General features: G+C 52.8%; 6 protein-coding genes across 6 annotated transcripts; 3 read left to right on the top strand and 3 right to left on the bottom strand.

The window, feature by feature from the left end:
- Positions 1–159: 159 nt before the first annotated feature.
- On the top strand, positions 160–1,748 carry AB675_9739 (Ribosome-interacting GTPase 2; the record flags this gene model as incomplete). The annotated part of the gene is made up of 6 exons (XM_018150301.1): positions 160–188; positions 239–267; positions 320–334; positions 391–415; positions 663–984; positions 1,053–1,748. The coding sequence occupies 6 exons, from the start codon at positions 160–162 to the stop codon at positions 1,746–1,748; spliced, it is 1,116 nt and encodes a 371-aa protein (XP_018002169.1).
- Positions 1,749–3,776: 2,028 nt separating this feature from the next.
- Positions 3,777–5,063, bottom strand: AB675_9738 (Peptidoglycan deacetylase; the record flags this gene model as incomplete). The annotated part of the gene is made up of 4 exons (XM_018150300.1): positions 3,777–4,225; positions 4,389–4,446; positions 4,604–4,757; positions 4,810–5,063. 4 exons carry the CDS (start codon positions 5,061–5,063, stop codon positions 3,777–3,779), a joined length of 915 nt encoding a protein of 304 aa, XP_018002545.1.
- Positions 5,064–5,597: 534 nt separating this feature from the next.
- AB675_9737 (E3 ubiquitin-protein ligase RNF14) lies at positions 5,598–8,470 on the bottom strand (the record flags this gene model as incomplete). Its single annotated transcript, XM_018150299.1, has 4 exons — positions 5,598–5,714; positions 5,763–6,727; positions 6,793–6,879; positions 7,015–8,470. 4 exons carry the CDS (start codon positions 8,468–8,470, stop codon positions 5,598–5,600), a joined length of 2,625 nt encoding a protein of 874 aa, XP_018002441.1.
- A 731-nt stretch (positions 8,471–9,201) lies between these two features.
- AB675_9736 (uncharacterized protein) lies at positions 9,202–12,015 on the bottom strand (the record flags this gene model as incomplete). The annotated part of the gene is made up of 1 exon (XM_018150298.1): positions 9,202–12,015. One exon carries the CDS (start codon positions 12,013–12,015, stop codon positions 9,202–9,204), a length of 2,814 nt encoding a protein of 937 aa, XP_018002383.1.
- Positions 12,016–12,373: 358 nt separating this feature from the next.
- AB675_9735 (CDP-diacylglycerol--glycerol-3-phosphate 3-phosphatidyltransferase) lies at positions 12,374–14,065 on the top strand (the record flags this gene model as incomplete). The annotated part of the gene is made up of 1 exon (XM_018150297.1): positions 12,374–14,065. The coding sequence occupies one exon, from the start codon at positions 12,374–12,376 to the stop codon at positions 14,063–14,065; it is 1,692 nt and encodes a 563-aa protein (XP_018002322.1).
- A 3,802-nt stretch (positions 14,066–17,867) lies between these two features.
- Positions 17,868–19,646, top strand: AB675_9734 (Serine/threonine-protein kinase ksp1; the record flags this gene model as incomplete). Its single annotated transcript, XM_018150296.1, has 1 exon — positions 17,868–19,646. One exon carries the CDS (start codon positions 17,868–17,870, stop codon positions 19,644–19,646), a length of 1,779 nt encoding a protein of 592 aa, XP_018002282.1.
- Positions 19,647–20,139: the final 493 nt, after the last annotated feature.

The raw sequence follows: 20,139 nt of genomic DNA, 5'->3' as shown, positions 1-20,139 counted from the left end.
TGGTCGTTGTCGATTTGACTGGAAGTAATTACCGTAGCAGATTTGTTGGGAGCTCCTCGGCAGCAGTTGCGTTGCGATCGGTAACCCGACGAGTCTGTCTCGAAAGGCAACGCTTCCGGTCCTCCTCACCTATTGGGTTTCCGAAGCCACTCCTTCAAGATGGTCAATATTACCGAGCGGATCAAGGAGTATGTTCTGATTCCAGGAATGCTATTGTTTGTAGCTGAGTGGGCGACAGGATTGAGGCGGAGATGGCCCGGACGCAGAGTTAGAACAATTGGCTGTCTGTTCTGAGTTCTTGACACTAATGTGCTTTCAGAGAACAAGGCAACTGGTGGGTTCTGACCTTTGCAGTGTTCTCAGATGGTTTTAGAGACTGACTGAGGGCAGAATATCACCTTGGCTTGCTCAAAGGGTAAGTTCTGTGATTATCGTGTGTGTGGTAGGAAGTGGCGAGCGCGTAAAGATCGCGGCGCGTTCAAAAGGGCAGGAGTGCCAAGACGCGCAGCTACTGCACGTGACTCATAACCTGGGGCAACCACAAAGGCCCATATGGTGGACATCAAGCCATGGGCTGAGATTTTGAGAGATGGATTGTCATTCTACCTCACAGACAGCCTCACAACATGCCTTGAGACAACATAATGCTGACTACTGCTTAGTAAACTAGCTCGATTAAGAGCACAACTCCTAGAGCCTGGTCCAGGTGCAGGAGGAGGTGCTGGTTCAGGCTTCGATGTTTCGAAATCTGGTGATGCCCGTATCGCGCTTGTCGGCTTCCCTTCGGTCGGTAAATCGACGTTCTTGTCGAAGATCACGAAGACCAAGGCAGAGGTTGCAGCATATGCTTTCACAACGCTCACGGCCATTCCTGGAGTGCTAGAGTATGGCGGAGCCGAGATACAGATCCTCGACTTGCCTGGAATCATTGAAGGTGCTTCGGAAGGTAAGGGTCGAGGGAGACAGGTCATCAGCGCCGCAAAGGTGAGCGAGTCCATCCCCAGCTAGCATCCTGTGGTCTGTCCAGTCCTAAGTTTCAACCCGTCTTCTAGACTTCAGACCTAGTTCTCATGGTCCTTGACGCAACTAAACGTGCCGAACAACGCCACCTCCTGACCGTAGAGCTCGAGGCCGTGGGCATCCGGCTCAATCGCTCACCGCCGAATATCTACCTCAAGGTCAAGAAAGCAGGCGGCATGAAAATCACATTCCAGTCCCCTCCTCATTACCTTGACGAGAAGATGCTGTACAACATCCTACGCGACTACAAGATTCTGAACTGCGAAGTCCTTGTCCGCGATGAGTACGCCACTGTCGACGACTTCATCGATGTAATCATGAAGGAGCACCGCACGTACATCCGTTGCTTGTACGTCTACAACAAGATCGATAGTATCAGTATGGACTTCCTGGACCAGCTTGCACGAGAACCACATACGGCGGTGATGAGCTGTGAAATGGATCTGGGAGTTCAGGAGGTTGTGGAGCGTTGTTGGGAAGAGCTGAGGCTGATAAGGATCTTCACGAAGAGGCAAGGCGCGGAGCCGGACTTCGGTGAGGCGCTGATCGTGAGGAGTAACAGCAGTATCGAGGATGTGTGTGATGCAATCCATCGCACGCTCAAGGACACCTTCAAGTATGCTTTGGTGTGGGGTGCGAGCGCAAAGCACGTGCCGCAACGAGTTGGACTGGGGCATATGGTGTCGGATGAGGATGTGGTGCAGATCGTGAGCAGCTGGAAGGCTTGAGATTGCAGACAATCGAAAGTATTCGCGGAAAGGTCCTGAGACTGAAAATTGTGGCGTGATGATTGCATAGCATACTGCACCTAGCTCTTATCCTGAGGTTTACCAGCCTATGGATATAGCGCTTCCTCTTGCGGTTGCCTTTGACCAGATGACAGTCTTTCGCAAGCCCATCACTGAGTTACAGTTCGTCACAATCTCATTGTCGACCCCGAACAACCATATTCTTCAGTGGATCCCACTCTGTCTCTCGCAGACCCTATTTCTGGCGGCTGCAAATCCTGGCGTCTTCCTTCATGTGTGGACAGCAACACAAATCCTCAGCGATTGATCATTCTCTCGTTCTATACTCTCGGTGCCGTCTTTCCATCGAGGTAGAATGATCCTCCAGTAGTTGGCGCCCCCTGGCCGTGGGGTTGTTTCGTTGTTACTGAGAAAAGGCGCAAGTTAAAATGACGTTGCCTTTCCGCACAGAGCGGTTGATCGAACATCTGGCCCACTCGTATTGTCGCACATGAGGGAAGCACTCGTGTGATTTGAGTGTCGGCTGAGGTAGGTGTTGCTGACAGGCTGTCTTGGATTCATTCACTCGTTGTACTCATCCGGTCGTAAGAATCTGGCGTTTCCATAGTCTATTCGTTGGTCGCGTGTATCCTGAAAGAATGTCCGTCTTCCAGGACAGACTGTCAGCCGAGTTGATCGAGGAGGTGTATCTCATGGCGACCGAGGGCCCTGAGGTGTACTTGGTCCTGAAGGCGGAGGTGAGGGACCGAAGGGCTTCCGGACGCCAGTGGTGTCGTAGATGCCACGACCAGAGTTGATGGGAGTTCTCATGATGAGTGACGGTGTAGTAGTGATCAGCGTTGCTTTCAGGAGGTTGTTGAGTCAAAGTTGTAGTCTGTGAATGCGTGAGCTGATTCTGGTTCTAAGAGGACGGTGAGAAGTAAAGTAGCCAGCACTGCACCAGACGATCCGCCGTCAATATATAGTTCGCTTCATGTTTTGGCTCGCATGTCAAATAGTCATGTCAGGCGGCTTCTGGAAGCAGATACCAGCATCGGACGTTGGAAAATATCATCATCCGCGAAGCACAGACAAGGGACAACCCTGTCGCGGGGAAGCGTTGTCAACGGCTGCATACACATCCACTCATCCCGACAGAGAGGTAGAGACGAGGCATATGCGCTCGCCCAAGATTGAACCTGCGGTGAGCGTGGCACAAGAGGAGCGAAAGGACCAACCAAAGGACAGAGAGAGCGCTATAGCCGACCTTGCTGACATCAAGTTTATTTATTGCACCAAGAGTTCAAGCGTACCTGGCAGGAATCGCGCGTTCGGCAATGTGTTCAGGCGGAGCATGTCTAGCTGATGTTGGCCACGCGGGCGGCAGCTTGAGATGACGGGTATGCTAAGTTAGGGAGAGTTTGGACGGTTCAGGAAGAGCGGTGAGTCTACCGTAAATTTGGGGCGCTGACAGAACAAACGTGTGATCGTCGTTCGGGGGCCGATTTCGCATTGCTGGTTCACCGCGCTGGTGAGTGGCGGTCACGCGGCGGTTGAATGTGAGCTACTGACAGTTGGTATTCGTCATAATCAGCACGAGCGATTTGCGATGGTGTTGCGCAAAGATATCAGTGGTATCGAGGAGAGCGTTGCAGTTGCAGTGTGAAGAGAAAGAGCAGACTGAACGGGCGGCATCGTCCCAAGTCTTCTCATTGGACGAGAACAACTCTCGTCACGTGATAGGTCGACGACGAGAGGCACACCGGGTACGAAGGCATCGCTTTGGGCAAGGATACGACTCTACAAAGGTACCGTTGGATCAGGAAACGTCGATTTGCGGTGAGATTGGCATCTTGAGTGACGTGAAGTCCAGATGAATACCCGGGAAATCTCGACTCCTGTCGCACAGGATCGCGATTATCAAATTCCGAATCTTATCATGACCTCTCGCTAGGATCATGAGTCGCATAGCGCCATGAACCATGCCACGTCTCGATCGCCATGTTGTTCCGCGGGGATGACGCCGGACTATCCCTCAGCGCCCCCTTCGACAGTCACTCCTGGAAAGTCTCCCTGCCGGAATCTGTTCGCCATGTCGCCAAAAGTACACCACTCGACGCCTTCGTGGCCGTTGATCCACTCGATCAGGCGCTGGTGCATCATCAATATCTGCGGCTTTCCGCTGACTTGCGGATGGATCGATATCGGAAACACAAATGTATCGAAGTTGTCGTAGCAGTATGAGAAGTGCTCCTTCCAAAACCTCTCGACATGATGAGGGTCAATGAAACCTGCTGATCCCAGGGCGGGCTTTGGCTGGAATGCCGGCCAGTCATCGAGGTGCCACGAAGCAGGCACCTCGACGATAGAGCTAGGACGCAGTATAGACATCGGCTTCATCCAGTCCGAGGCTTCAGCAGCCTTGTAGTTTGTCTCAGCGATTGACTCGGGGGCGTAAGGTGCGTAGTACATCTGTGCTATACGCTCGTTAGCCGAATAGTGGAATAAAGGGGGCGCTGCGGACATGGCAGCACGGGGGCTTGGCAGCCGCGTGGCATCTTCTCAAGCATAGCTTGTCACAGATTTCACAACACCCTCATGTGTCCTGATCGTAGGTCGCGGCCGCTAGCGAATACCTACCATCGTGATGCATCATGCTGTGGTCGTACTCAATTCCAGCCTCCTCCAGGAGGGAGATCTTGTGAAACTTATCAGCATGTGACTTTCTCAAACCAGGCTTCAGTGGCCAGGACAGGGAATGTGCCATGTCCTGGGACGCAACAAATCTGAGCACTCCTGGAGTTCGTCACACAGGAACATCGCTCAAAGGATCAGCGGACTGAAGAGCCGCGTACCGTCTCTCTACTTGGCGTCCAAGCTGGTGCAGTGAAGCCCTTTGGCTTCTTGCCCGTAAATGCTGTGAGCACATCGATAGACTTCTGTAGCACATCACGCTCTTGCCGAGGTGTGAGCAGGCTCATATATTCATGGGTATAACCATGAAGTCCGCTTCGCATCGTCAGGCGCCTCAGTAATCTCAGGCATCGTGCAACGCACTCACATCTCATGACCAGCATCTCGAATTTTTGCCATGTTCTTTGGAAAAGACTCCAGGGTATGTGCTGGGATATACCAGCTGGCTTTGATGTTGTATTTGTCAAGCATCTTCAGTAAGCGATCTGTCCCAACAGTCGCGCCGAACACGCCCCGCGAGACGTTGGTGACGTCCACCAATTTTCCATCTTGAGTGTTCAGCCAGTTTGACACGGCGTCAACGTCGATCCCATACCCGCAAAGGACGTGCTTCTTCGACATCTACGCCTTGCTCAAGCAGACAACCAGATACCGTGTCTTAGTTGCAATAACTGGCTATGTGTTGTTGTGGTAATCTCTTACAGAATTCGAACGTCACTTCGAAGTAGTTAGAGATTGAGATGCGTCAGGTATATAGTCTACGAATCGAGCGGTCTTGTCCGATGGTGGTAATATAAGCACTGTAGAGTGACATCACTTCTCCTGACAGTCGAGCTTGAGTGCCTAGTCCACTTCTCCTGACAGTCGAGCTTGAGTGCCTAGTCCAACAGTCCGTCCAGGGCACTCGAATATCCTGAAACGATGTCTAGCAATCGGATGCCTCCCTAACATTGATCTCCTCCCTGATACTCGATCGATCACGGCAGACATCGGAGTTTCTCCTCGACACTTCGTTTGACCACTGGTGAGCTCTTCATCCATGGCGACCTAGAGTGCCAGCTTTGGTACTTTGCGCGACAGGTCGCCATCGTGAGCTTCTGTCACCACTCTAGATCTGGATCTCGGGACCATCAGCCACGGCAGGGTGGATGTCGTTCACCCTAAGGGGACGGTAATTCCTGCAAGTCTCCCGATGACGATGATTGCCTTGACGAACAACCTCTTGATGGTCAGCGAGACGAATGTAGCAGAACTCGTGGTTGCAAAGTTCACCTACACACATTAGTCACTGAGTTCCAGCAGGCTGAAGACCACTCTTACCGTTGGTCCATTCTTCGATCTGCAGGTCATATGATCGCACCCAGCACTCCTCTCGATCGGCGCGGCGCATTTGGGACATGCTTTAGTGTTGGACGTCACATACATCGCGCTTTGCGCTTCGTTGAGGGACTCTATACGCTTCTGCTCCTCTTCTTCAGCTTCCCGGGTCCTGTCCTTGCTCTCGTCGTGCGTTAGGCCGGGGTGTCCAGCCGTGTGGCAGGTGACACAGGTCTGCGCACCGCAGACACAAGTGATGAAAGAATCTTGGGGGCCGAAGAAGCCACCACCATCGCAGACCGGATTGGAGCATTTGCAGTAGTCTTCGGTTCCGCTCAAAGCGTTCTGACAAAGCACTGAGTCGTATCTTTCGAAGACTTCTGCCGAAGCATACTCCTGCATTTGGCCGAAGCTTAGAAGTGCGCGGCAGTTTGGTTCTGGACAAGTAATCTCATCCAAAGCTCGGGAAGTGGATTCTGATGTGATATGTCGCTGCATACAGCTCTTGCATGTTGACATCTGGGCGTGGGCGCAATTGGCATCATCAGTGATTGCTGGGAACTCGCCGGCTGCCCGTTCTTCATCGCAGACTTGACACATTCTCGGAGTAGTATCATGTCCACCTAAGCCGTCAGAAGTCGATGGGTGGCTTTCTTCCTCACCAGCGAAAGGTAAGGTGAGGTCCCCGGGACCGGGAGCAACAGAGTTGTTCCGGTCGTTGTTCACGGTGGGACCTTCAGTACTGTCGCTAAGTCTGAGCAGTTCCTCGGCGGTGGCAAGCTTTGTCTTATTGCGACTCATCCTCCCGCCGAGCCGATGCACATGGGCCCGGAGCTCGTCTTTCGTCCACGCAGAGAAGTCGCGACCCCTGTACGAAGTTTGCAGCCCTCGCTGCCGAAGACTTTGCATGAGCTCCTGATTAGCAACGTGAGCGGCTCCCCATCCGGACGCCATTGGAAGTGATTGATCTATGTCGCCTAGTCAGCTAAGGGGTCATACTGCTAGTCTGCTCAGGATAAATTCGTTGACTTACCAGTGATCGGCGTGGATGTATCTGATATGATAGTCTCGTGCAATAAGAATGCAAGTTGTATGGGAAGAAGACTGAAGACCAGGGACGCTACGACTATAAGTAGTGGATCTTTGTAGTTCATATTCACTCGCGCCAGGTCACAAGCAAGCCAGTACAGACAATCCGAGGTACTTCACACGGCTGACATCCAGGAGAGTCCGTACGTGGCCTGAATGCTCTTACTGACACGAATCTTCGTCTTGCCGTTAGGAAGAATCTCAATGTACTCGCCAATGCCAGGCAGAACGCCAGCATCTTTCCCCTTCTTCGCCTCTAATCTTTCTGCTTCCTTCTCGGTTGAAGTAGGCGGCCTTGTTGGCAAAGGCAGCCCTGCGCGACGACTGCTTTCCACCGTGCGATAGAAGCCGACGTCGTCCTGGACTTGTCGGATGTTCTCAGCACTCATAGACTGGAGCGCTGTGAGATCGAAGGCTTTTGTTGATCGGTCGTACACCCATGCCAAGGCATAATCACGCAACCGTTCGCAGGTCCAGCAGATGCAAACATCGAGGTCGATTGATTGCGTCCTAGAGATCGAGCCTGAAGTCGAGGATGTAGAGGTCTCGCTTGATCGCGTTGTCTTCAGATCTGCCGTGAACGGAATCGGGCTCTGGAAATCGATGTTCCGGGAAGCAGAATAGCGCGCAGGGAATAGTCTGTGAGTCCTCCACATCAAATTCACGCCATAGGGCAGGTTCTCATATGCGATATCGTCAAGACAACCCAAACTTTGCGCTTGGAGATAAGCGAGTGACGATCGAGCCAGAGAGCCCCGGAGCCCAGGCGATCGAATCCAGAGGAAGTCGTGTGAGTCGTCGACGAAAGGCTGTTGAAGATGGACCTGAGTGACTAGATCAACGTTGAATGGCGAGACCACACTCTCGCTGTAGGCAGGCGGTGTGTCCAGGTAGTTCAGAATATCAGCTTCTTGGTCCGAGATGGTTTTGAAGAGGTTTTGAGCCGCCTGAGGGAGCACGTATCGCATGCTCTCGCGATCAATGACATCGCGTATGGCTGGCCACGGGAAGCACAAGTTCGTCAGAGCTGTGTTTGCGGCTTTGTGACAGGCTCGACTGTATTCTCCGTGGTCAAGCATGAGCGCATACCAGACCATGAGCACGTCGAGTGGTGGTAGATAGTTGGCACTTAATTGCACTCCGCTCCGGATACCATCACGAATCACGTACATGGCAGCATGTTGAAGCACACTCTCGATATTGCTCCACCAGGTCGTAAACCGCGTGGCTGCTAGCTGTACGAGCACGTCCCAGTGGACTGAGTCTGGGAGTCGTTCATCGTGTAGTTCGGCCTCGGGGCCCGATGCATGACTTTCGCTATACGAGGGTAGCTTGTATGATTGTAGATCAAGTCGTATGGCGTTCAGTCGGAGATTTCGAAAGCATTCCAACAGGCATAGGTGCACTGCAGCATGACTAGAGTCTGGGTAATTGAAAGCCTCTTTCGGAGAGCTGTACGTAGCACCAGGAATGAAAGCGTTCCTTAACTGTGCGATGCTCGGGATCGTAGTTACCCTATCTGTAGACGCGGAGGAGGAGTACTCCTTGGCCTTCCACTCGTGAGGATCGCCTGCTGGTTGAGTCGCAGATAACTTTGATCTCACACGACTAAATATTGCCATTCAACGGTAGATCTTGCGCTGGCGGGGATTAGATGGTGTCAACCAGCACGCTCACGATGCGGATAGCACACGTTTGTGCGGAGTGGTAGGAACGAACGAAAAACATCATTCCGAGCGGGATCGAGAAGGTCAAGAGTGCTTGGCGCTCGGTGCGATCAGAGCGGACCACAGCAGAGGGACCTTGTCGGCCGAGCCTGATCCTTGTCGTATGATGTCTGCGTTCTTGGCTTAGTTTGCGGACGAATCTAATAGATGCTGCTGGCCATCAGCATCGCAATCTAATAACAGGTGGAGGAGAGTTCGCGGCTGCCAAGCAGCGTGACGCGTAATGCCACAATTGGAGTGTTGGGAAGTGCGCATCGGTCGAGCGACGGATCACTGATCATATCGTTCAGAAGGTGTACGCCAGCCAGACCGGACGACTGCAAGTCAGAAGCAAGCCATATTGTTGGATAGTACACGGAAGGATCACCAGGGGAAAGTCGAGGGAAAGATGCATTTAACTTTGAGGCGAAGCAAGCGAACAGGCATGGTCTCAACACAAGCCGGATGACAAAGTTCGTGTTTCAATTAAAGTAGAACTCCGCAGGGAGACGCTAAGATCTACTGGGTTCCCGGTGTACTGTGTACTGCGTAGGTCTATAAATGCTCATGATTATCGTTACCAGATGCGTTGGTCATACATGTTCTACAGTGGTGGCATGCTTCAGCCAACAAGCAATTCAAGCCTTTCACATCTCAGCGTTGCTCTCTGGAAGGTTCCATGAGAGCTGCTTATGAGGCGGCGTTGCACGCTCGATCATCACCCGTGGGACAGCGATCGCTTGCCTCTCAGACCCTGGATCGTGGAGTATTGTACCAATAGATTCATGATCGCTGGCATCTGTCGGGTCAGGCGAAGGCGGGGTGATGGTTTGCAATTCCGGTGGGCTCGTCCTGGGCCTTTCGATGGTGCTTGGATCGAAGTCTGGGTCGTCCATTACACTCTGACCTTGCGTGGTCTCCACCTCTGATGCATCTTCGTAGCTCATGCTGGTTGGTGTAGGGGGCCCATAATCATTGGGACTTAGCGAGGTGTCTATCGAGTCTTCTGACTGAAGTCGACGATGGCCTTTCAATATTCCGCCACGTTTTCGCAGTGATCCCTGCCTGGTCGCCGGAGGACTTTGAGTAGGGGTGTCAATGCTGACGCTGTTGAGCCACCGCGAGCTCGGAGATCGTGCCAGAACACTTTGCACAAGAGGGAGTTCAAGATATTGGTTGAATGCGCCTTTGCTGAAGACCACCAAGGCCAGACAGACAAGCACAATCACCATCTGCAGAATCGACAGACGCTTTTGGTATATGAGCTCATCGGCCAATATTACAAGCCTAGCATTCATGGCTTCGGTGTCCTGATGGTAACGCTCGCGTTGGACATCGAGCTCTATGACAGTAGATTGCCACAACTGATCGTACTGCTGCCGAAATTCCCTCAGTTCACTAAGGACAGTCATATTCAAGTGATCGAGAAAGGCGCTGGTCTTAGCGAGCTGCCTTTGCTCGACTTTGTTGAACGCGTCCCTCAAAGCTCGGGACTGATCCTCGATGTATTGAAGAGATAACGATGAATTTGACTCCAGCATCTGTAGACGCTTTTGCACTGATTTGAAGAACGATTCCTGCATCGTAGGCATTGCAGCAGAGCTTTGCGTAGTCGTGCCTGAGGTCTTTTGACGCTCCGTGGTAGTCGCATTCGTGCTACTAAGTGTCTTTTGAAGATCTGTAGCAGTTCCGTTGGTCTTCAAGCCGCTTGTTGTATTCAATGAACTCGAAGCATTCTGCGAAAGACTGTACTGGCTGCTGTCGGAGCCAGATGGTTCAGAAGAGTTCTCTGAAGTCGATATATCGTTGCCGGGTTTGGCGAGAGGCGATGTCGTATTCGCTACAGCCGCGGCGCTGGATTGGTGCACGATGGAGCTGTTGGACAGGTTTTGAATACTTTTCGAGACTATTCCAGTCGTTCTTGTGCTAGATGTCGTGGGTGTTGCTACACTACTGCTGCGCTCGAAGCTCGAAGTGATGCTGCAGACTTCGCCATGTTCACTGAGATGAGTCACTCCCACAGTTTCAACATCTGGTGGCGGAGAGGTCGTTGTCTTCACAGAAATTTCCGAGCCGGTTACCATGGCAGAATCCGCCGGACTGATGTCAGCTCCGGTCTCGGTGGTTGAGAGTGGATGTTTGACTGGCTCTGCAATTGCTTCTGGGATCGGCACCTCGTCCTCCGAGAGATCGATGACATTGTCGTCAGGTTCGTCGTCGTTGTCGTTCACAGCGGATGAAAGTTCGTGTTTATACTCTTCCAGCATGGTTGTACCATGAACACGAACCAGACTGATTGGACAATAGTATTCCACTCCGTAATGTGTCAGGAACTCGATTCGAACGTAACGAGCCCATATCAGAGGATTCTCGATTAAGAATGCCTGAATGTCACGGGTATTTTGCGCTTCGAATTCTCCGAGTGATTTCCACTTGTCTGCCTTCACTGGATACTTGTCAGATACTGACACTCTGAATGAACGAAATATTGAGCTGAAGAATTCGTAATTGGCCAGTACTATGGTATCGATAGAGATGTCATCACAGAGCTCGAGGATGAGGAACTGGTCGGCAGAACACACATTGAGCATGTACGAATCTTTGCTTTCCCCGAGGATTGCGGAGGCACCACTGGCCTCGCGATTCGTCTTGAGCACGTTGGCAGCACAGTCGAATGAAGCGTAGTTAAAGCGTTCTTTGTATGTCGTCCCAGCATCTTTCCTACCTTTGGCCTTGGGAGGCGTCGATTTGGAGGGATCCAGGTGCTCGAGCCCAGAGGCGCGAGTGATAGCGCTTGCAAAGCGACTCGGTTGCTCGGGACCGTCAGGTAAGAAGCCAGAGAAGTCAAGCTCGATTTCATGATCGTCACCGAGCGTGTCTAGAGCGCCCTGCAGATCGGTGGGCCGCTTTCGAGCAGGCAGCTGGTCAACTGGCACATCCCGTCCTAAGTGCTCTGATTGTCCTGCCTTCAGCAAATTTTGTTTCTTCCAGTCCTCGAACGACATGAACTTGCCATCATCTAATGGTGAAACCTCCTCAGGGCCCGGAGAGGCAACGACCGCAATGGCCTCGGTTGACAAGCTGGACTGGGTTGGCGCAGTAGAAGCCACTGAGCCAGAGCCAGAGGTAATTGAATTGAGCTCCACTATGATAGCAGCAAGGCTAGAGGTGCTCTCCTCCTGATGCCGTGTATCGGTCCCGCTTTCAGGCACTCCCCCGCGGGTTGTTGCATTGCCTGGGCTCACAGAGGGAGTCACTTCTGTACTTCTGCGGGCAGAAGGCAGGCATTGCTGCGGTAAGTTATGGGTGATGACGTTGGCGGTACGAGACGGACATGTTGCATTCGCGACTGATGTGCTCGGTGTCGCGAGGGTCGCAGTCGTAGAGACGGCTGACGACGTTGATCCAACGGCTTCACTGATCAGACCGAGGACTAGGAGAGTCTGCGGAGTCCACCACATGACCGTGTCAGGACGTCTCGGTACGGTCGATCAGAAATTGCTGATGGCCACAGCATGTCGAGATCTGTGTATGTGGCAGCCAAACGCCTGTGCGTACCAGCAAACAGTGAACGTCAAGGAATGTGCTGCTCGTCTCAGCCAACTTTCCTTCGCCGTTAAGCGATGGAGATCGATTAGGTACGGAGAGCCTAGAAGCCATGCCTGCAGTTCTCCAAAAGCCTCTCCAATCGATACTTTTTTCTGGGCGCGTCACCGCGTCTCGGAGAACGAGTTCTCTTCGGCCTGTCAATAGTTGGTGAGAGTCTAATGCGCAATGGATGCATCTAGCAGAAAGCCTTGACACTGCCGGGGGACGGCCATGCTTGCTAGGAGCGCTGGTCCGCGACTCTTTCGCCAGTGCATCTGTCAGAGGAGCCCGAACGTCCCACGCATAAGAGTCAATGGGCGTCGGTTCTCATCGAGCTCTGCGCCATCGGCGCACAATGCAACTCCTTCAGCACACCCGCTGGCTGGCGTCGCAAGTCAGATTGATTCAGTAGCACCGCGCTTTGAAGTCGAGGCATCCCAAATCGACATACTCGATTCGCCCGCGGCATTCTACGAGACATTGAAGACGAAGATCAAGGGAGCCAAACGGCGTGTATACCTCTCCACTCTTTACATTGGAAAGACCGAGCACGAGCTCATCCAGACAATCGACGAAGCGCTGTCAGCGAACCCGAAGCTCAGGGTGTCTGTACTGACCGACGCCCTCCGAGGGACTCGAGAAGACCCCAACCCCAGCTGTGGCACACTTCTCGCACCTCTCGTCACAAAGTATGGAGACAGAGTGACAATATGCATGTATCACACACCGAACTTGAATGGCTGGAGGAAGAAGCACATGCCCAAAAGAATCAATGAGGGATGGGGTCTGCAACACATGAAACTCTATGGCTTCGATGATGAGATTCTTCTATCGGGTGCCAACTTATCGGACGACTATTTTACAAATCGTCTAGACCGATACCATCTCTTCAAGTCAAAGGAGCTAACGGACTTCTATCAGAAGATACATGAAGCCATCTGCGAGATATCATACGACCTCATCCCATCAGAGCAGCAGCCTGGCGGTTTCGAGCTGGTATCACCGCAAGCTCGAGGCATCCCTGATCCTGTCTGGCATCCTCGTCAGTACACGAAATATGCCAAACAGCTGCTTGAACCGCTACTACAGCCGAAAGCACGGCAGCGCATGTTCCCTGTTGAATTTGGCAAAGACAAAACGTTCGTATATCCGCTGGCCCAATTCGATATCCTGTTGGGCCAGCCCGAGAAACGCACAGTCCTCGATTTCGAGTTGGCCACCTTCACTTCGACTGAAAAGCCTACACTGGAACGCATACTAACGTCGTTCGCGGAAGACCCTCGTCTGAAGCCCTGCTCATGGACTTTTACGGCGGGCTATTTCAACATCGATCCGGACATCTGTCGCCTCCTGCTTGCCGCAGCGCCAAAGGACCTGAGCGGTGCCGGGCATGCACCTCCCAGTCCGCCATGCACAGTCATTACTGCTTCGCCTTGGGCAAATGGCTTCTACGGCTCAAAGGGCGTGTCCGGGATGTTGCCTGCCGCTTATACACTGCTCTCACGACGATTTCTCAGGGACGTTGCAAAGGAAGGCAAAGAGGGCACCGTGCAGCTCAAGGAATGGAGGCATGGCACTGTCGGTGAACCAGAAGGCATGACTTACCATGCGAAAGGCCTGTGGATCACCTTACCGCCTCAGCCAGATGCTGGGAATAACTTGGAAGAAGAGGTCGGGCCCAGTGTAGCTGTAGTCGGGAGCAGTAACTACACCAAGCGGTCATACTCGCTAGACTTAGAAGTTGGCGCAGTCGTTGTCACGAGCGATGATAACTTGAAGCGGAAGCTCAAACAAGAAATCACTTGGTTGCAAGAGGACGCCAGTGTCACCACACAAGATGATCTTGCAAAAGTGGACCGAAGGGTGGGGCTGAGAGTGCGGCTATCGCTATGGCTAGTTGAGGCTCTTGGTGGTGCGTTGTGAGGCAATTGACGATGAGTGGCCTCGACGAAGGGCTACTGAAAAAAACAGATCTGCCCACAAGGCTGGGCAAAGAGTGAAAATCCTGAGCGCGCTTCGAAAACTCCATCAACGCTACGGGAACAAGATCTTGCATGGTCGAAATATCCAGCGACGTGCAGCACGGTAAGAGGAACGTGCCGCTATCCTAGGTCGCGCCTCCGACCCACCACAATATTCGCATCTCGAACGCACTCGCCAGAACCTCTGCAAAGGGAACGAGTCTTGACAGAGAAAAATTTTCACGGCGGTCAGACGACGTTACAGCGGCATCGGGCACAAAAGCCGTTCGTTGCTCCTTGACAGCTTCCCACGACCAGTAGCACAAACGTATGAAAAGGCGGTGATAGAAAGCTTTCTGAGAGACGATATCTGGGGTTGCACGGACGGATTTGACAGGGCCTCGAGGGGTCTCGACTCGGGCGTTCCCGCACTTGGCGCCCGTGCAATTCTCCGTTCTTCGACTTGCAATGGAGCAACCGCCGCGTCGGTTGCGACGCCTGGCCCGCTCTCCTGCTTCAGAACGAACCCGCTTGCGCTGCAGGTGCATCAGACTACTGCAAGATCTCAATAGGTGGACCAATACAACAACTATGGCATTATTCACGACACCAATAATGCGACGTTGGGAGATTGCTTCCTACACCGCACTTTGTTCGAAATGCCCGACATCTTTGAGCAGTTAGATGGGAGGTTATCTTGAAATGCTAAATCAGAGTATTCCTCATACTGTTCAGGAGGCATGTCTCGATCGCGGATACGCTTTCCGCTGACTGTGTTGTTCCTGGTGCCCTTTTTTATGCAGGTTCGTGGGGGCCTTCAAAGGGGCGTCAGATAGCAAATTGCTGAAGTTGTGTGCTGATGGACGCCTGGTGAGGGCTCTGAAACAATCAAAGTGTCAGGAGCTTGAGGGCCAACAGTCATCTACCGTCGACAGTCTGATTTGCTGGCCTACAGTCGTCTCATATCACAACCACCCCGACCATTGAATGCAGGCCCTTGCCTTTCTGCTCTACTACAATCTCGGCTGATTACGCCAGACGTCGATCTCAACGAAGCGACAAGGGACGATGATAAGCACCATCCCGCAGTCACTCGAGGATACGTACCGCATCTGATGTAGGCGTGTTTCACAGGCAGCAGCAACATTCCTGCAGATGGCGAGAGCGATGGAGACAGAGCGTCACGCGAGCAGAAGCCTCGACGTGTCGCACTTGAGTAACTCACGAGTCGTGGCATAGGTGCAACGATCGGAAATGCTATGCAGGAAAGGGAAGAGTTCTCCCCGCATTTGAGAGCTTTGACACACTGCGTAAGGCAAGGGGTCGACCACGAGACTCTGCGCCTCCGAAACCGCTGGGGCTCTGGCCCAGCCTCGTGACTGAGGCATCAGCCATTCATTATTGTCTGCTGCCTGTGCTGAGTGAGCTTTGTCCAACAGACCACTCCTCGTGGCGACGAGACATGGCGTGATGAAAGAATATTCCGTCATAGCTGAATGTGAGTGAACAGTCGGTCGTGTGATGCTCGCGGAGGTTACGGCTGAGTGACGTTGAATGGCGAGCATACTTTCTAGAGGGGCTTCGGACCCCGAGCCAGAGCCCAATCTCTCACGTTATTGCGAGCATTATTGCTCTCATCGATAGCTTACGAAGACAAAGCAAACTGGTGACCATTCATTCCAGAGATTACGTGCTCAAGGAGTCAAGGCAGCGCTTCGTTGGTGCCCACAGGTGCTGGAATACTTTTCCGAATCTGATTGTTTGAGATCTCTGTGCTGATCGTTGAGACCTGTTTCACGTCGACAAAGCGCCAACATGGGCTGCGTGCGGCCGGCGCTGCACAAAGAGTGCTTGAGACCAGCGTGGCCAGGTCGGCCAGACCACAGTGCATTCTATCGACTCTTCGAAGCGCGGCGGCTTCTGTCTCCGCTAGTCATCGGCGTAGTTTGAGGCACAAGCAGGCTGCAGGAGAACTCCGGCCTGGACTTGGTCATGCTGCCAAAAACGAGGACTCGAGATTAGCAGTGAGCAGACTGGGCATAGCCTCCACAACATGCTGTGTACACACCCCACAAGTAGTGAATCGATTGGACATTAGAGCGACATGTTTCTGGCAGATTCCACACGTTTCCGCTCCAGTTACGAGTCTTGGGGCTGACGCTATTCCTCGCCAGCCAGTGGCAAGATGCATTGGTGCTGCGGCCTGCATTAGCTGATTGTCGCACGAGCCATGCATTTGTTGACGCCAAGTGGCCAGATGTTGGGAGGCAACAAAGCATGGCTAATCAAAGTGAGTGCCAGCCGCTAGTGAAGTGAGCTTTTCGTCATCTAATCACTAGAGAGGGTTGGCTCAAATTGAGCGATCTCAATGACACTTGCCACCCACAGCCTAGCCGCCTTCCTTGTTCCAACACCAAACTGTGAGCCCACCCTCGCATCCGCCTGCCTTCCCACTTCCTGCTCTCCCAACCTTGCAGCCACCCAGGTCCGAAGCCGAGTGCCCTACAAGCTGCACCTCGAGGGCCTCACCGCTATCCTTTGGGCTTCTGCCAGCTTCCGTTACCTCGACTCTTAACCTCATCTCACTCCCCACCCGCTCAATACCTCCCTTCGATTCTACACAACGATCCCGTTGACGAGCTCCAATGTGACACATAACAACAAAGCGCCCTAATACGTTTCACTATACCCTCGACAGCTTTGTCTGTGTGTCCTTCCTTCCGTCTCCCGCCCTCCACCTCCACCACTACTTCCGTCAACAACTCTATACACTCTTTCCACATTCCAACCCGCTGTCCGGGCGACGACTTGCTCCTGCACCGAACCATTCCCGGCAATCCTGAGCTTGATCTTCTCACCGGTCCAAGCTACCCTATCCGTTCGAGTCCGACCTCTTCTCTCCTCGAGTCTCAGCACCCCTCCCCACCCTCCAGATTCGTTGTCAAGTGACATCCACAACAACAAGCTTGTCTGAGAAGTTGCTGTGAACACATCTGAAGGTGGCAACGATTACTACGAGTTCTATACGTCGGTATCGTAGCCTGGATCAAGCTACCTGAGGCCGTCAACCATCCATTGCTTACGCCTATCCCAACTGTTGGGGTGTGTTGGTGCAGCTGCCTGTGCATACCGGCAGCTCATCTGACGCACTTCCGCCATCATTACTTCCATCATATAACGACCGACTCTCCTCACGAATCTCCTACCGATACCACCCTCACGAATCTAATCGATCCCCGGCATCTCTACGCTCTCTGAGTTTGTCGACTGCCAACCCCAGCATTCCAACGATCATCATGCAATAGCTCTACACTCTTTATCTTTGCCTGCTCGAGGACACAAAGAGCTTCACCGCTCCGCGTCGACTCACAGGCTGTTGTTTACTTTGTTGCCACGACCTCCTCAACACTACAACCCTCGATCCTACTCATTACGAATTACTCGGTGTCTCAGCGGTGTTCTCTGATCTTTGATGTTCTCAGCGGTTGAAGCGTTAGCGAAATCTGGTGGTTCTCTCCCTGCGGTGTCCTGGTGACCTCGATCAGTTCCTGCTCAACGGAACGATCTCCTGCCTTCCTCGAACAAGGCTTCCTCTCCTCTTACCTTCTGTACAAATCTCTTCGGCCTCGGCTCAACACTTTTGTCTCCTCTGTTGTTTTCGACTTATACAATACAAAAAAGTTGCTCGGTGGAGCGAATAGAGTATCATCTTTCGACAACAAAAGCTTGGTGGGAATACAATTTACTCTTTTACGAGACTCGACATGGATTGCATGAAGGATGGCTTCAGACAAGGGGAGATCCTCGACGGACGTTTCCGTGCAGTTGCGGAGCTCAATCACGGAAGCTTCGGTCTGGTCTTCCTCGCTGATGACCTGCTCACCGGCCAACAAGTTGCAATCAAGTGCTTGATCAACCCTGAGAGCACTTGTGGTGCTAGCACTAGCGACGAGACCGCCGATGAGCTGGACTGCCATGCCGTCCTGCATCATCCAAATCTTGTCAACCTCATCCATCACTTCAAGACCAAAGCTCACACCTATCTGGTCTTGGAATACTGCTCTCAGGGTGACCTATACGAGGCCATCCGCATGGGCCATGGCCCTCTGCAAACTGAGCACGTCCGACGCTTCGTTCTTCAGCTCATCGAGGCAGTCGAGCATATGCATCTTCACGGCATTTTTCATCGTGACATCAAGCCAGAGAACATCTTTCTGACTGCCGATGGCTCGATGAAGCTGGGAGACTTTGGACTGGCTACCAAGAGTCTATGGTCTTTCGAGTCCTGCGTTGGCAGTGACAGGTACATGGCTCCTGAGCAGTACGACGCCTCGAGCGGCTACTCACCAGCTCATGCTGATGTTTGGTCTATTGGCATTTGCTTGCTCAATGTCCTGTTCTCACGCAACCCATTCGTCACACCAACGGAAGGCGACGTCCTCTTCGCAGATTACCGACGTGATCGACAGAGTCTCTTCGACGTGTTTCCAGCGATGTCGCAGGACACTTTCGAGGTGCTCTCAATTGCCCTGGCGCTAGACCCCCAAAAGCGAGACATGCAGGCACTACGTCGTGCTGTGTCCCGGGTCATCAGCTTCACTACCGATGACGAGAGCCTCGATGAGTTCTGCACGGAGTCTCGTGACCCAGTTCGTGCATCCGCCAACCGTATGGCCCTACCGACGCCATCCATCACGTCGCCGAACATGGAGGGAGATGCGTTCCCATGGACCAAGGCTCTTCAGACAACTCCTCAACGCAATCTCTCTGTTGTCCCAGACACGTACGAGGAAGACCTGTTCGAACAAGAGAAGTATCCCAAACTTGGCGAGTCCTGGTACTCTGGTCACGCTACGACACCATCCTTGGCCTCGGTACTTGATTCTGCCTACGGTTCCCTCAAAGCTATGGCCATTCGCGTTCCTGCTCGCAATCCTCCCCGTCCTGATCCTGTTCCTGTTCCCAGTTCGCTCCCTCTTCGTTCATCTCGCCCAATCCCAACCATGGCTTCCGTCTTCGGCAAGAAAAAGGATGCTGTGGCTAAGAGTTGGAGCGACATGTTTGAGGAGGACGAGGAATCAGAGCGGGAGGAAGCAGACCTGCGTACTCGACGAGAACAAAACGCCCGTACATGGAGTCAAGACAGCCAGAAGCAGCTTCCCGTTCCTCCAGGAGTGCTTACCGAGTCGAAGAGTCGTTCTTCATCCAATGCCCGTCGCAGTCGGACTCCCAAACCTGTCCACTGCGCCAAGTCTATTGGTGGCACCAATGAGAACGATCCTTCTGGTTGGAAGATTCGCGAGGATGCGCGACGATCTCCTCGTCAGGTGCCTGCCGATAAATGGGCCGCACTTGGAGACAAGCGTCGCAACTTCCATCCGGATCCTGAAGGCCGAGCTGTCAGTACCAAGAAGCGATCTATGACAACTGGCTCGCGCCGACGACCGCAAACTACTTTCGATACATGGCACGTCGTGACAGTCGGCCGGCCAACAGACAACGGCCTGCTTTTCTTGATCAAGATTGGCGGCAAACAAAGGTGATTGACTCGTCGGCGGACGAGGATGACCATGAGTGGGTCGGAGGTATCCCCCTCCACCTGTGATTTTTTCAGAGCACTACACCGGCAAACCACAAAATTGTTGAAGGCGTGAAAGGGAGTTATATGGATGATACCACTCGCTTCGATTTGGACTCTTGACACTGATGACTTTGCGATTTGTACGCCATCGTCAACGAGGTGTTATTGTACCAACATTACTGTTGCATCACTCAACCTGTATTGGGGCATTGGGCCCAGGCGCGGGTGACTTTGGTTCAGCCGGACACTTCAGAATTGGTAGTGGAAGCATTATAGTTTAGCGTGGCAGCATCACTAGGATATGTGGGATTTGGTTGCTGGTTTGCTGTGGTCAGGCAGGAGTGTGCTCTGAGGATTCACTGCAATTCTCGATTGTTTTGGCCGAAGCGCTTGCAACAGCAGCGTTTCGGTCTTAGCTAGGCTTTTGTCGTCGTTGACTGACTCTTTGTCGGCGG

This window comes from Cyphellophora attinorum (genome assembly GCF_001299255.1).
Source record: "Cyphellophora attinorum strain CBS 131958 chromosome Unknown Contig7, whole genome shotgun sequence".
NCBI lineage: Eukaryota > Fungi > Ascomycota > Eurotiomycetes > Chaetothyriales > Cyphellophoraceae > Cyphellophora > Cyphellophora attinorum.
Note: the sequence above shows the minus strand (reverse complement) of the source record. Positions and strands in the feature narration are given on the sequence as shown.